Genomic DNA, 13,527 nt, shown 5'->3' with positions numbered 1-13,527 from the left:
GGGTTGGCTTCCAGGGACATCGCCTCTCATTCCTAAGCATGTAGGATGGGGGTTAGGAGCTGTGACCTTGAGTAATGGGAATAATGATGATGTGCTTATTTAATAGATTTGATGGTAAGTATTAAACAAAATACGCATTTAGCCATTATCGATGGATGAGTCTCTATGAGGGCAGAGTCTGGCTTAATCATGATTGCACCTCCAGGGCTTACCATAGGGTCTGAACTCAGCAGCTCTTTCATAAATATCTGTTTATACACTTGCCTCAGACTTAACCATAAAAGCCCTTAAGAATGAAGTTGACCATTTAATGAATCTTCAGACCATGAAAAGCTCTGAGAACATTCACTTGAAAGGATTCCAGTGGCCACTTACTATTCCTTCAAAAAGGCAGAAATCAGAGCTGCATGTTTAAGTCCTAGCCCCAAAACTGCTGTCAGCTTTGTATTTTCCTAATCAGCTCCCACAGTCATCACTTTGGAGTAGAACCTCCTCCTCGTCTTCCCCAAGACACCAACCTTTGCTCCAAAGATCCCTTGGCACTGGAGCTTCATCTCTGTGCTCCAACATACACTGGGCATGTCATGCTACAAGGTGGTACTGTTGCAGCTCAGCATGCAGGCGGTGGACTTAGACTCCTGGAGCAAGATCTGGCCAGCTCCACCTTTCTCCAGCTGCGTGACCTTGGGCAAAACCCTCCGTCCTGTGCCTGATTTGCCGCACCCATAAAATGAAGTTTATCAGAGTCCCTGCTTCTTAAGCCCATTGGGAAGTTTAACTGAGATAATGCATGTAACATGCTGAAAAATAATGTTCAAAAACTATTAGTCATTAAAGGAGTCTGAATCATTTTAGCACTTCAGTTGGTCACTACAGCTCTAAGCCAGAACTATCCAATGGAACTTTCTTTGATGATAGACATGTTCTACTGTGCACTGTTCAACATGGAAGCCACTAGCCACATGTGGTTACTGAGTCCTTGAAATGTGACTAGTGAGACTGAGGAACCAAATTTTTAATTGCATTTAATTTTTTTTAAGATTTTATTTATTTTTGCGAGAGAGAGAGAGAGAGAGAGAACAAGCAGGGGGAGCAGCAGAGGCAGAGGGAGAAGCAGGCTCCACCCTAAGTAGGGAGCCCGATGCGGGACTGGATCCCAGGACCACGGGATCATGACCTGAGCTGAAGGCAGACGCTTAATTGACTGAGCCACCCAGGCGCCCAACTGCGTTTAATTTTTATTAATTTCAATTTAAATCTAAATACCACATGTGGTTAAGGGCTACTATATTGGACAACATAGCTCTAAATGAATCACAAGGGGTTGTCAATGACTCTACCTCAGCTTCATTTTTCCCTTAACTGTTGGGCTCTAGATTCCTTCCTCCGTCACATTTTTTTAACTTTGAGGCAAAGACTATGCAAATAAATTCTGTCCCCCCAAGAAAATACCATTCATAACACCTTCTATGTGCCCAGTACTGATTTAAGTGCTTTACATTTATTAATTTATAACAGTTCTTAGGTAGGTGTTACGATCATGCCCACTTAACAGAGCGGTGCCATAACTTCTCAAAAGTCACAAAGCTAGCAAGAGGCAAAGCTAAGATTTGAACTCACTCTGGGTTCAGCAACTCTTAACTCTTAACCATAACATAATATTAGTTCCTTGGCCAAAACATTCAACCATGGATTTCATAATGAATCACGTATTTGCCTTGCTCCTAGGGAGGTCTAGGTAGTCTTCATTAATTCACTGTTCAAAACCCAGGGCCTCTCTAGTCTCTTGCTATGGTATTTGTTCATTGGCATGAAGCTTCTGGTAGCATTCTTTCCTACAGTTTTTCTTATTCATGGTTCTTGTCTCATTGCCATTTATTTTCAAGACATTGTCTCCTTCTGCTCAATTCATAATCAGAGTGTTCTTCCTCTTTGCTGAATTCCTATGTGGTTGTGCAAAAACAGGATCTGGTGGAGGGCCCGACGACTGACAATATGCCATGAGTTTGGCAAGTGAAAGTCAAGCTGGTATATCTCATTCTACCATTGACATCTCCTGCCATGGGACAGGGCCATTGGCCAGGTCCTCGAGGAGTTGGCAGGAAAGCTGCTGCAATCAGAGCAAACCTGTGGCCCCAGGTCAGCCCCCCAGTAACAGCATACCAACTGGCCCTAAATGCCTTTCAGGGGCCTATCTATATTACCAGGCAGGACTATAAGGGAGTGGCCTGACCTGTATCCATCACTGGGAAAATCCATCCTTCTTCTGAGTATCTTCCAGGCGGGCTTTGTGGAGATTGATGCATTTACCTTTAAGAGGACTAAAATGTTTTCCTTCCATGACATTAATGCTGCCAGAGTCCATTGAGATACATAAGAATTGACATGCCCTGTGGATGATGCCTAAAAGATGGGATTCCTGGCCACCTCTGAGTCCATTATTCACAGTCCAAGAACATATCCACACTCCAGCAGACTTCACTAACGGTCAGGGTATGAACTGAGAGGCTCCATTTACAGCAAGCTCAGATTTTAAATGAGCATGCCTGATAACTGAACATGATTCATGGCTGAAGTGGTTCACCAAGTTCAGAAGTCCTAATCCTCAGAGAAAGGCAGGCAGCCATGACTTTAAGGTCCAGGAAAACCATAAAAACCTAGGGGCAGGGTGGGGGGAAGGGGCAACAGAGTGATGGGTATTAAGTGTATTAAGGGGGTATTAAGGAGGGCACTGGGTGTTATATGTAACTAATGAATCATTGAACACTATATTAAAAACTAGTAATGTACTATACAGTGGCTAACTGAACATAATAAAAAATAATAATAAATAAGTAATAACCTAGGGGCATGTTTCACTTCTCTATGGAGGAGCTATAGAGCCTATTAAGGAGTGAAATGGCAGGGGATAATCTGAATGAGATCCCCATGGCTGCCAAGAGTCTGTATCAGGACCATGATAGGCTACAACCAGGAGGGGATTTGGAGAAAGGGTGAGGAGGGCAGGTATAGTTTTCACTGTAAGCCAAGTCTCCTAGACAGTAGCTTCCAAACTTGGAAGAGCTGTGAGCTAGATGGTACCAGCTGCTTCTGCCTAGAGCATTAATAACAAGATATTTCATCCCAATATTGGCCAAAACCATGTCTTTATTATGCATCATAAAGGTTCTAAGAATAATAATCTGACCTCTGAAAGGGTGTGGGAGGGGGAGAAAATAGAATCTTGGCCATCTGGCTCCTTCCATCCAGTGACTCCTCTGGAGCACAGAAAAGCAATGAAAACACTCAGAATCAACCTTGACTTCTGAATTTCACATACATGGAGTCCATCTCTTTCCACCCAATCTCTTCCTAGAAGGAGGAACTAACTCCTTTCCCTAAACCATACATACTTCCCACCAAAGTACAACCATGATGAAATGTTCGAGGGCCTTCCTAAAACATGTGCACCTTGTGACATTCACTCTGTCCTAAAGGAAGAGATCAGACATAATGCAAAACCAAACTGAAACTTCTGTTCTAATGATTAGTTCTGAGGAGTTTGGCGGACTCTGTAAAAAAACCCAAGGATTTTGCCTATAGGAAGTACGAACTCTTATTTTAAAAAAAGCAACTTAAGAGCACATTGATGCAACACTACACTAAGGGAGAATAATGAACCTAATAAAACCAGCGATTTTCCAATTGCTATTGCTACTGGAAACACTGATTATGCTAATTAAAGGGTAGAATAGTAAATACCCACTCTTTTGCATCCAATTAAGTACTCAGATTATTTCTAAGAAGTATTTGTTGAAAATAGCACTTTTGATTATCACAGGTCCCAAATAAACAGAGTCATGTGAGGGGGGTGGTGTATACACACACCCAAACATAATTTCTCTCCAGAGCTTCTTTCATGGAACAGTATAACTCTTAAAATCCCTATGGGGCAAAGTTTAAAAAAACCACAGTTTCCTAAGACTACAGTTTGAGATATCTTGAAAGAAGGTGCGTGTTGAGCATACAGCACAAGAAAACAATTTCAAGTTGAGAACATCTGAGATTTAACATGCAAACATCAAGAAGTCAACTGGTTATGGAGAGCTGCCTAAGTCCCTCATAATGTCAATGTCAGCTTATTCTAGATAATAAAATAGCCAGTCAAACTATGTTCTACAAAATGTTGAAAGTTTTATCCCTCCAGCCAATTCCATACTTCAGAGCAAAGTCAATTTATATGTAAGTTAAACAAAGTACCACCGCTAAAAACTGAGAATTATGAGTAATGCCAATCAGAAATGCAATAAATAAATATTAGAGGATTTGCAAGTTAGAGCAACCATAGAAATTCTATTATCAGAAATGAAAATGTGTTGCCTGAAGAGTATACAAATAAGATGTTAGAATCCAAAAAAGAAAGAGCTTCTGTAACTATTTCCATAAGTTAATCAGGAGTGAGAATAGGATGGGTTTTGCACCCACAAAAGGAGATGTGATCCATGCATTCATTCAACATGTATTTAACCAAAAATTACCACCTACACTGAGCCATGCCTGTTCTAGATCCCAGGAAAAGAGTGGTCAATAAAATCAACACGGCCCCTGATCTCACGGAACTCGCATTCTAAGGGAGGGAAGTAGTAAAAAAGAAACATATTAAGATAAGTTCAGATTGGGTAAAGTGCTTTAGAGAAAATAAAACTAAATCACATGATAGAAAATGAATGCTGGAGGGCAGAGGGCACAATATTTCACCTATAGCAATGGATAGCAGAGCTTCTGAAGCCTTGAAAAGAATACTTTGTATTAAGACTTCTATCTTCAGGTGCTTAGGTGGCTCCATCGGTTGAGTGTCTGCCTTCAGCTCAGGTCATGATCCCAGGGTCCTGGGATTGAGCCCCACGTTGGGCTCCCTGCTCAGCGGGAAGTGTGTTTCTCCCTCTTCCTCTGCCCCTCTGCCTGCTTGTGCTCACACTCTCTCTCTCTTTCAAATAAATAAATGAAAATCTTTAAAAAAAAAAAGATTTATATCTTATTTCAAGTTTCCTAAAAGTAGAGCCTGAGACAGGGATTTGGTGCATATAGGGCATTGAGGGAGAGTTCTCAGGAGATGGGAATGAGGGAAACTGACAGGGCAAGGATTGAAGAAGATAAGTGAGTTGTAGTTGCAGTTAGAGACCAGCTTCAGCCTAATCCCACAGACAGCTCTGGAGCATGAATTGCACCTCCATGCTATCCCAACCTGAGGCAAGGAAGCTGGTCTTTTGTCCTCCCATCAGTCAATCACTGGCCATAGGCAGCTAGGAGTGAAGGAGCAGTATGGCACACCTTCCCAGGTGAGGCAAGATTTGGCCACTTGGCCGAAGGTAATTTTCCAGAACGTGGAGCAGCTGAAGTGAATGTGAGTGCACTGGCCCAATAAGGGGATCTGGGTAGAAAACCAACTGCATCCCCTAAAACTTCCAAATTGCTTTCCTGTTTTTCTCTCTCAAACAGTACATTGGAAGTTTTGTCATTACTCTTGGTTATACTTTTCTGCTCATGTATTGACCAAACAGCCACAATCCAGGTGCCATTATCCTCAAATTCTTCCTGGTCATTTATTCTCCGTACCAAATCAACATAGTGACACCAACACCATCCTTGGTTCTACTAAAACGAATGAACTTTTGTGTTTTTCAGAACATCCAAATCTTGGGTGATAGAGGAAGTGTCACAGTACAGCCTTCAAGTTAATAGCTTTGCTGAGGCAAAGGAAAGTACTTGCTCCCCAAATAAGTAGGTCATTCATTCATTAAATGAAAAATCCATTGAGTCCCTACTGTGTTCCATGTCCTGGCTGAGGAGCTGCTTTACAACAACAGGACTTATTTAGTGAGATGTGTCCATCTCATTGTTAACTCATTGGTGAGCAAACATAAAATTATTTTTTTTCCTAATAATTTTACCAAATTTTACCAAATTTTACCAAATTACCAGCCACCTTTCTGCTGGGGGGATCATTTAAGAATATTTTGAAATCATGTGTGTTGTTAAAACAACCTGATTTCTGGTCCAAAGCTTTCCTCTAGCCCTTACTCCTCCTCCCCAAAATTCTCAAGATCAAATCTCTTTGGCTCTGACTGGGACATGGGCCCAAGGCTGAACCAATTTCTGTGGCCAGTGGATGCAGTGTCCTCTGATTGGCCAGGCCACAGCCACATCCCACCTCTGAGCCAGATGTGTAAACAACACATCCCAAACGAGCCATGAAGCAAGGGCATAGTCTCTAGGGGAAGTCAGGGTTCTCTGAACCAGCAGAGGGGGAGTGGGTGCTGGGCAGGCAAACATATTAAGTGTTCAGTACACACATCAGGGAAGACTTTTTGGTGGTTTCCTTTACCTGGAGGCAAAGAAAAAGTGCCTACCACATGCCAAAACACAATCCCCACCACTTTATCTTAAAGTTATCTGGCTTAATCCTCACAAAAATCATATCAATTTTTTGGCATTTTACATGTAGAAACACTGAAGCTTAAGAAATTAAAGAATTCACTCACCATCACCAATACAGAAAGTACCATTTTTCCTCCATTCCAAGGAATTTTTTTTTTCCATCTTGCCACTCTGAAGTTGGAGTGCATCTTACAATCAGTGGAGTGTCATGGTTTAACTGGCAGCATTCTTCTTCTACTAGCACATAAAATAATAGCATGTCTTGCAACTAATGGTGTTATAGATTCGATGAGATCCTGGTGAAGCGAGGAATGAAGTCCAACACCATCTGACTCCAATGCTCACATGTTCTCTATGACTCTGGGCTAGGGCAGGGACATCAACAGGTCAGGCTTGACTTATTATGAAAAAGATATGAGAAACAGCCCTGACAGAATTTTCTTCTTATGCTTGCAGGGGAAGAAGACAGCATCATTCCACTATCCTGGAGGAGGTGTGAAGTACAAAGGGGAGGCTGTCCAGCGGTCCCTGGTGGAGTCTTACACTCACCCAGACAGCAACGAGACAGAGTGGAGGGAGAACATCGATATTGTCATGAGCTGGTTCACTAAGGAAGACTTTGACTTTGTGACTCTATACTATGGAGAGCCAGATAACATGGGACACAAATTTGGGCCTGAGACGGAGAAGAGAAGGGTGATTATTCAGCAAATCGACAGAACCATCGGGTACCTGGTGGAAGCCATTGAGAGACACAGCTTGACCGACCACCTCAATGTCATCATCACATCAGACCACGGCATGACCACAGTAAAAAAGAAGCCCAATGTCACTGAGATCCTCTTGACTAACTACATCAAGTTCAGGGACTTGGTCAAGTTTGATATCGTGGACTATGGTGGCATGGGGATGCTCCTGCCCAAACCAGGGCAAGAGGAAGCCGTTTACCAAGCACTGAAGAATGCACACCCTCACCTCAATGTGTACAAGAAGGAGGAATTCCCAGAACGCTTCCATTTTGCTAAACACAAGCGGGTCCTGCCAATCGTGATGTATGCCGACTCTGGTTATAACATCAATGGGGTGAGTTGATTCTAAAATGAATAAAGTCATCTTGGGTCTGGACAGCCTCTAGAGAGAAACAGTTCTGAAAAAAATTAAATCATAAGTTGTAATCCACTGTTTCCTAAGTGTTCCCCACTCCTAACCCCACATCCCAACCAACAACCCTGTCCTATGTCACCACTATGCAATAATGACAAACATCCCTCCCTGACCAAGGCACTGTCCAGTGCTGTACTAAAATTTTATCATTAGTTATTTCATTTTTTGTTTTCCCAACCCCTAAAGATATTCTTATCTCCCCCATTTTAATGAGGGATAAACCAAAGATAGAGAGAAGTGATTTGGGATTAGAAGTGTAAGGCTGAAGTTTGAACCCAAGCCTGTGTGCTTGATCATTATGCACAGATCACCAGTAGATTCACCAAAAAAAAAAAACCTGCCGGTTCCCCTTTGCATATATCAAAAATAATAATAATAATAATAATAATAAGCAACCCTGTTCACAAACAAAATTATACACAAATGCTCATATAGCGTTATTCATAATAACCAAGAAGTGAAAACAACCCAATTACCCATCAATTGACAAATGGATAAATGAAAATGGTATATCCATACGATGGAATATTTTGTTGCCATTAAAGGAACAAAGTACTGATACATGCTATAACTTGAATGAACCTTGAGAATACTATGATCACTGAAAGAAATTAAATACAAAGGACTACATATTGTATGATTTTTTTAAATGAATTTCTATTTAAATGAAATGTTTAGAATAGGCAAATCTATAGAGACAGGACACAGACTGGTGGTTGTCTAGAGCAGGGGGGGAGATGTCGGGGGAAAATGAGGAGTGACTGCTAAAGGGTACAGGGTTTCTTTTTGGGGTAATGAATGTTCCAAAATTGATTGTGGTGATAGTTGCACAACTCTGAGAAAAATTTAAAAATCATCAAATTGTGCATGTTACGTGGTACATTGTATGGTATACAAATTATATCTCAACAAAGCTGTTATGAAAAAATAAGCAAATCTAAAGAAGAAAATACCAAAATCAAGGCTAATTGTGAGACATAAGTAAGGTGGTCTGGTTTTTGTAAACTACCAACCAATAATTCATGGCAGAACAAAGTTTAGGTGATATCTAAACATCACATGACAGAAGAGCATCCCCTTGAAGAATGCTTGTCCTAGGCTACGGACAGGAGCTGAACATTAATAATCATGTCTGCAATCTGTATACTCTTGTACTGCTACAAATTCAGAGTATAACAGGTATAGGAAAGCTCTTAAGGTTATTGTTTAATGTTGGTGGAAATAGTCACAGTAAAATGCAACAATTTATTGATATTTTACTATCACTCACACGGCCCAGAACACTGAGGATGTTTGCCCAAAGCTAAGGTCTTGCCAAGGAGAGATTCTACAGTCACTGGCCTTTGTAAGCCTGGTTCATGATGTAACAAGTTGAGAGTGAAGTGAAGGGACTTAATGCAGTAGTCACAATCCCAACATAACCAACCAGGTTTGAGGGAACAGGGAACCTTCTGAACTGACCGTAAGGCAGAAGAAAATGCCTCTCACTGAGTACACTTCTCAGATCCCCATCCATCTGCCTGCTTTGGTGTGCACAGTGAAGTAGGTGTTACTCTTCTCTCTTCACGGTTGAGGAGCTTGCAAAGCACATGAGGCCATCACCAGAGGCACTATGTCTGAGCTTATTATTATTGTCAGTATTATCTTCTTGCTATGTCTAATGGGTATGCTTTCTTTATTCTCTTTCTTAAAGATCTTTCATTCCTTGCTCTTCTCTTTGGCACTTTAGAGCAGTGTCCTTCCTTGTCGTTTAAATTTTCAAAGATTTCATGGATCTGACAAGCATGACAATAAGGGACAGTTTTCTTTCAGGGGACTGGAATCTAAAATGGCTTTTTTGTTATTATTTTTCAGCGATTTATAATATATTTCAACAAAGGAGATCATGGCTTTGATAATGCCGACATGGACATGAAGACCATATTCAGAGCTTTTGGGCCAGATTTCAAGAAGAATCACCTAGCTGAGCCTTTTGACAGCATCCACATCTACCCACTCATGTGTAAGCTCCTGGGGGTTACCCCTGAACCCCACAATGGCTCCCTGGCAGTCACCCAGGAAATGCTTGTGGACTCTTATGACCAGCAGCCAGGTGAGATACAAAATCAACCAAAAGAAAATTGATAGTGTGTTCTGTCCTGAGAAAAGAATCAAAATTGGGGGGGGGGGGCAGAATAATCCTGTTTCCCTGGCAGCTTCGGTGCCCCCAGGGCAAGATAGCAGCAGCTCTAAACAGATAGAGAAGGAAGTAGGGAATCCCTCCACATGTTGGCAGCATTTCATATAGTGCCTTTGGGGCAAAAGGAAGGCTCTCCATAGAAAACATGAAGCAATAATCCTTCTGATCCTCAGAAATCACATGCAGTCTGTCCCTTGATGCCCCTTCTAGATACAGAAAAGCAGCCTTCCTTCAGCAACTCAGTCCTTGCTGGTGCCTAGAAGAAAGCTGCTCACAGGGGAGGAATGAAACCTTACTATTCCACTCACTGCTGAAAAAAGGGGAAAGGAGGTGGTTCCTGTAAATAAGGTTGCTAATTCTTAAGATTTCAAAATCTTAAATCTGGATGATATAAAGGAAGAATGCAATCATCTCTGAGAATTCAGTTGTTTGCAAACACTGGCCAGCTTTTCTTCTGCAGAGAGAGACTTAGATGCTGCTCGGTGATTTATTTATTTTACTTAAAACGTTTTAACTATGCTCAATTAGAACGGAGTACAAAGGACACCCTTTTCCCTTCTTCTAAGCTACTGCACACGATCTTCTTGTGAACCCCCAGGAAGCAGGCCATTTTGTAGGAATCTAATTAAATGAATGACAATTCACCAAATTATTGAGGCTTTTTTTTTTTTAAGTTTGGAGTTTTGCTAAAATTTTTGGCCCCTCCCCTGTCCCATAGCCCATTGGGAGCCTGGGGTTAGGCTGCCTGTCATCAGTTATTTATAAACAAAATGTCCCACCAACTGATTTTCAGCAAATTGGCTTTTTAGCAAATTGGTCACTTGGCAAAGTGGTCATTAGGAAAATGGGTCATTTGGTGAATAAGTCGTTTAGTAAATCGGCTTTCAACAACTTGCCCTACAAGGTTTCTCTACAGTGAGCACTTTCTTGGGTTAAATGTACATTTCATTTCCATAATTAATATTCACCAGAGCCTGGATGAAAAACTTCCTAGGGACCCAGGAGCAGCCAGAACAGCCTCTTAATAATCAGACAATTAAAAACCATCTGATATTTTATCAGGAGCAGAGACACGGAGGACATTGGCTCTCCAAAAGACAGTGTTTGGTCTCGCGATTGTCACAGGAGTTCTTGCAGTTCTGTTTGTTGCTAGCGTGACATACACAGCCATTCATCGGAAAAAGAAGTGAGTGTTCTTTGGGTTTCCCATGGTTAATCACTGCACATTGTAATAATCCACTTCAACCACTTCCTGCATGCCAAAGGGGATCCAGCACTTTGAGAACCCAGCAACCAAGGCCAGGTTCATGACTTGTGACCTGAGGAATCACGCAAGGCCCAGGGCTCAGAAGAGCCCCCAACTTGGTTTAATAATCTACTGGCACCATTTCAGAATTCTTGATTTTTTTAACAAGGACCCTGCATTTTCATTTTGTGGGCCTCCCAAATGACATACCAATTGTATTAGTTTTCCACAGCTGCCGTAACAAAGTACCACAAACTAGCTGGCTTAAAACGACAGATATTTATTGTCTCACAGACCTGGAGGGTAAAAGGCCAAAATCAAGGTGTTGGCAGGGCCAGGCTCCCTCTGAAACCTATAGGGGAGAATCCTTCTTTGCCTCTTCTAGCTTCTGGTGGTTGCTGGCAATCCTTGGTATTCCTTGGTTATAGATGCATCATTCCAGTCTCTGCCTCCATCATCACATGACCATCCTCTCCCTGTGTCTCTGTCTTTACACGGTGTTCTCTTCTCTTATATGAACACCAGTCATGATATTTAGGGCCCTCTGTAGCCAGGATGACTTCATCTTAATTATATCTACAGACTCTATTTCCAAATAAGGTCACCAGTACCATAAGGTCCTAAGTACCAAGGGTTAGGGCTTCCAACATATTTTCAGGGCGGGGTGGGGGGGGACACAATCCAACTCATAACACTGGTTCTGCCACCAATCAAAGCATTACAGAGCCCCAGTGCACCTCTTTCTCTATCTCAATAATTACATCATTAGACTGAGCCTCCTGCATTCCTTATTAAACCCAACCCTGACCATTCTTCTGCTTTAACATAGCTCCTATCCCAATAGAACGGGAGCCTCCTGAACACTATAAACAGCTTAAGGAAAGTCAGAACTTTACTTAACCTTAACTCCATTACAAAGGCTACATTTAAAGTAATTTATATTTGAACTATAAAAATTTCCTATAAGTTGAAACACGACCTATAAAGGTCTCTACACCCTGAAGCAACATTTTAAAAAGAAATCAATTGGTCCTTTTCTAAAGAAACCATTAGCTATAGGAGAGATAAAGGAAAAACTTCAAGGTACTGATTAAACTACCATGCCCACAGCATAATTTCTAAAAAGCAACCACTCCATACAGTTAAAAATGTATTAGGTGGTTGTGGTTGTTATTATTATTATTATTATTAAAAGCCTCAAATCCAGAAGCCAAATCTTTAATACAGCATGTGCACATACACATCCCCTTTTGCTGCTGGCATGGCCATGGGATGTGTCCTAAAGCTTCTCTTCATATAAACACACCCTGAAATTTTTAGTTTTTGTGTTAAATGTCAGTCCTAATCTTCACTTACACCTGAACACACACCTATGAGGTCCCTGGGATGTTAAAAATGCCTTCAGTGCCTTGATTCTTCCAGATTCAGATCTGAAATGTATGACTTTATGACCTTTCTCCCTCCCAAGAGCCCACACACCAAAATAAAGGTTTCTTCTGTGTGCAGGTCAGTGCTATGGCCCACTTGGGGTCCTTTCCCAATCTACCTCCCATCTATGGCATCAGGAAAGCCTGAACCAGACTAGATTTACTAATATCTTAAAAAACCACACAGTATTACTTACTATGGCATTGACTGTACATGCCCTTTTGCTTCTCAGAAAAAAAGCAATTAATAGCTATTATACGTGTTAACGGAATAAGCCTAGTATTTATGAGTTTGACCCTTTCCCATTTGTTTTCATTGTCTATTGCAGGCAGAGAGCTGATCAAAACAGCAAAAGTGAACCAATCCGCCTGGCCCAGTTCTGAAGCATCATTCCCTTGGGACCAAGACTCAGCCCTGGTTGAGACTCATTGTCATATCTCAGATGATTCTACCTCAGGATATTGTGACTAAGAGGATTTCTACAACATCAGACCCAGAAACCATTAATTCTGTGTAAAAACAGCAATAATCACAGTCCACCCTCTCTATTTAAATCAACAGTGTCAAGGGAATAAAAGACAAATCATTCTTATGTTGGAACCTGTGCTCACTTGGTGCTGGTGTTAGAACAAGAGATATGAGAATAAATGCATTCAATTAGAATTAATTCTCCTCTCTTGTTCTCATAGCTGAGCAAGGCTCAGTGTTTTTCATCTGAAAGGGGTAATAAGATTTAATCTGCCCCCTCATCTACCTTCTGCAAGTATATTTAGCAAATTAGCTCTGGACTCTTCCAAATGGAGTTTTATGAGAGATGTGCTAAAGTAAACGTGTTAGACTTTGAACACAGCTCAAACTCCAGAGGCAGCGCCATGGGTTGCTGTCTATCCTGCCTTTCACTCGAGACACAATAATGCCTAATGGAAATCATTATTTTTGTTTCCCTTTCTTCCCCATCCCCACCACCCCCAGCAGCCCTCTTACTCTCCATCCACATTCCTTTCCCTACAAGGTCAAACTTCTACTGTAAGTCCTCCTTAGTTAGGGGAGCTCACCTGCACGGCGCGTCTACACATACTTGTCTGATAATTAG

At 41.5% G+C, this 13,527-nt stretch overlaps 1 protein-coding gene across 1 annotated transcript in view; it reads left to right on the top strand.

Moving 5' to 3' along the window:
• Window positions 1-12,817, top strand: part of LOC114219860 (ectonucleotide pyrophosphatase/phosphodiesterase family member 7-like) — a 29,334-nt gene extending 16,517 nt beyond the window's left edge. Inside the window, exons 3-6 of the mRNA XM_088017062.1 lie at window positions 6,874-7,500; window positions 9,436-9,673; window positions 10,823-10,946; window positions 12,763-12,817. Of these exons, the coding sequence (XP_087873188.1) occupies window positions 6,874-7,500; window positions 9,436-9,673; window positions 10,823-10,946; window positions 12,763-12,817 (1,044 nt within the window). The remainder of the gene's footprint in view (window positions 1-6,873; window positions 7,501-9,435; window positions 9,674-10,822; window positions 10,947-12,762) is intronic.
• Window positions 12,818-13,527: the final 710 nt, after the last annotated feature.

Source organism: Eumetopias jubatus, unplaced genomic scaffold, assembly GCF_037043125.1.
Source record: "Eumetopias jubatus isolate StellerSeaLion01/CBP00866 unplaced genomic scaffold, mEumJub1_p1.0 scaffold_12, whole genome shotgun sequence".
NCBI classification, from domain to species: Eukaryota; Metazoa; Chordata; class Mammalia; order Carnivora; family Otariidae; genus Eumetopias; species Eumetopias jubatus.
This window is presented reverse-complemented; position numbering and strand designations above follow the sequence as displayed.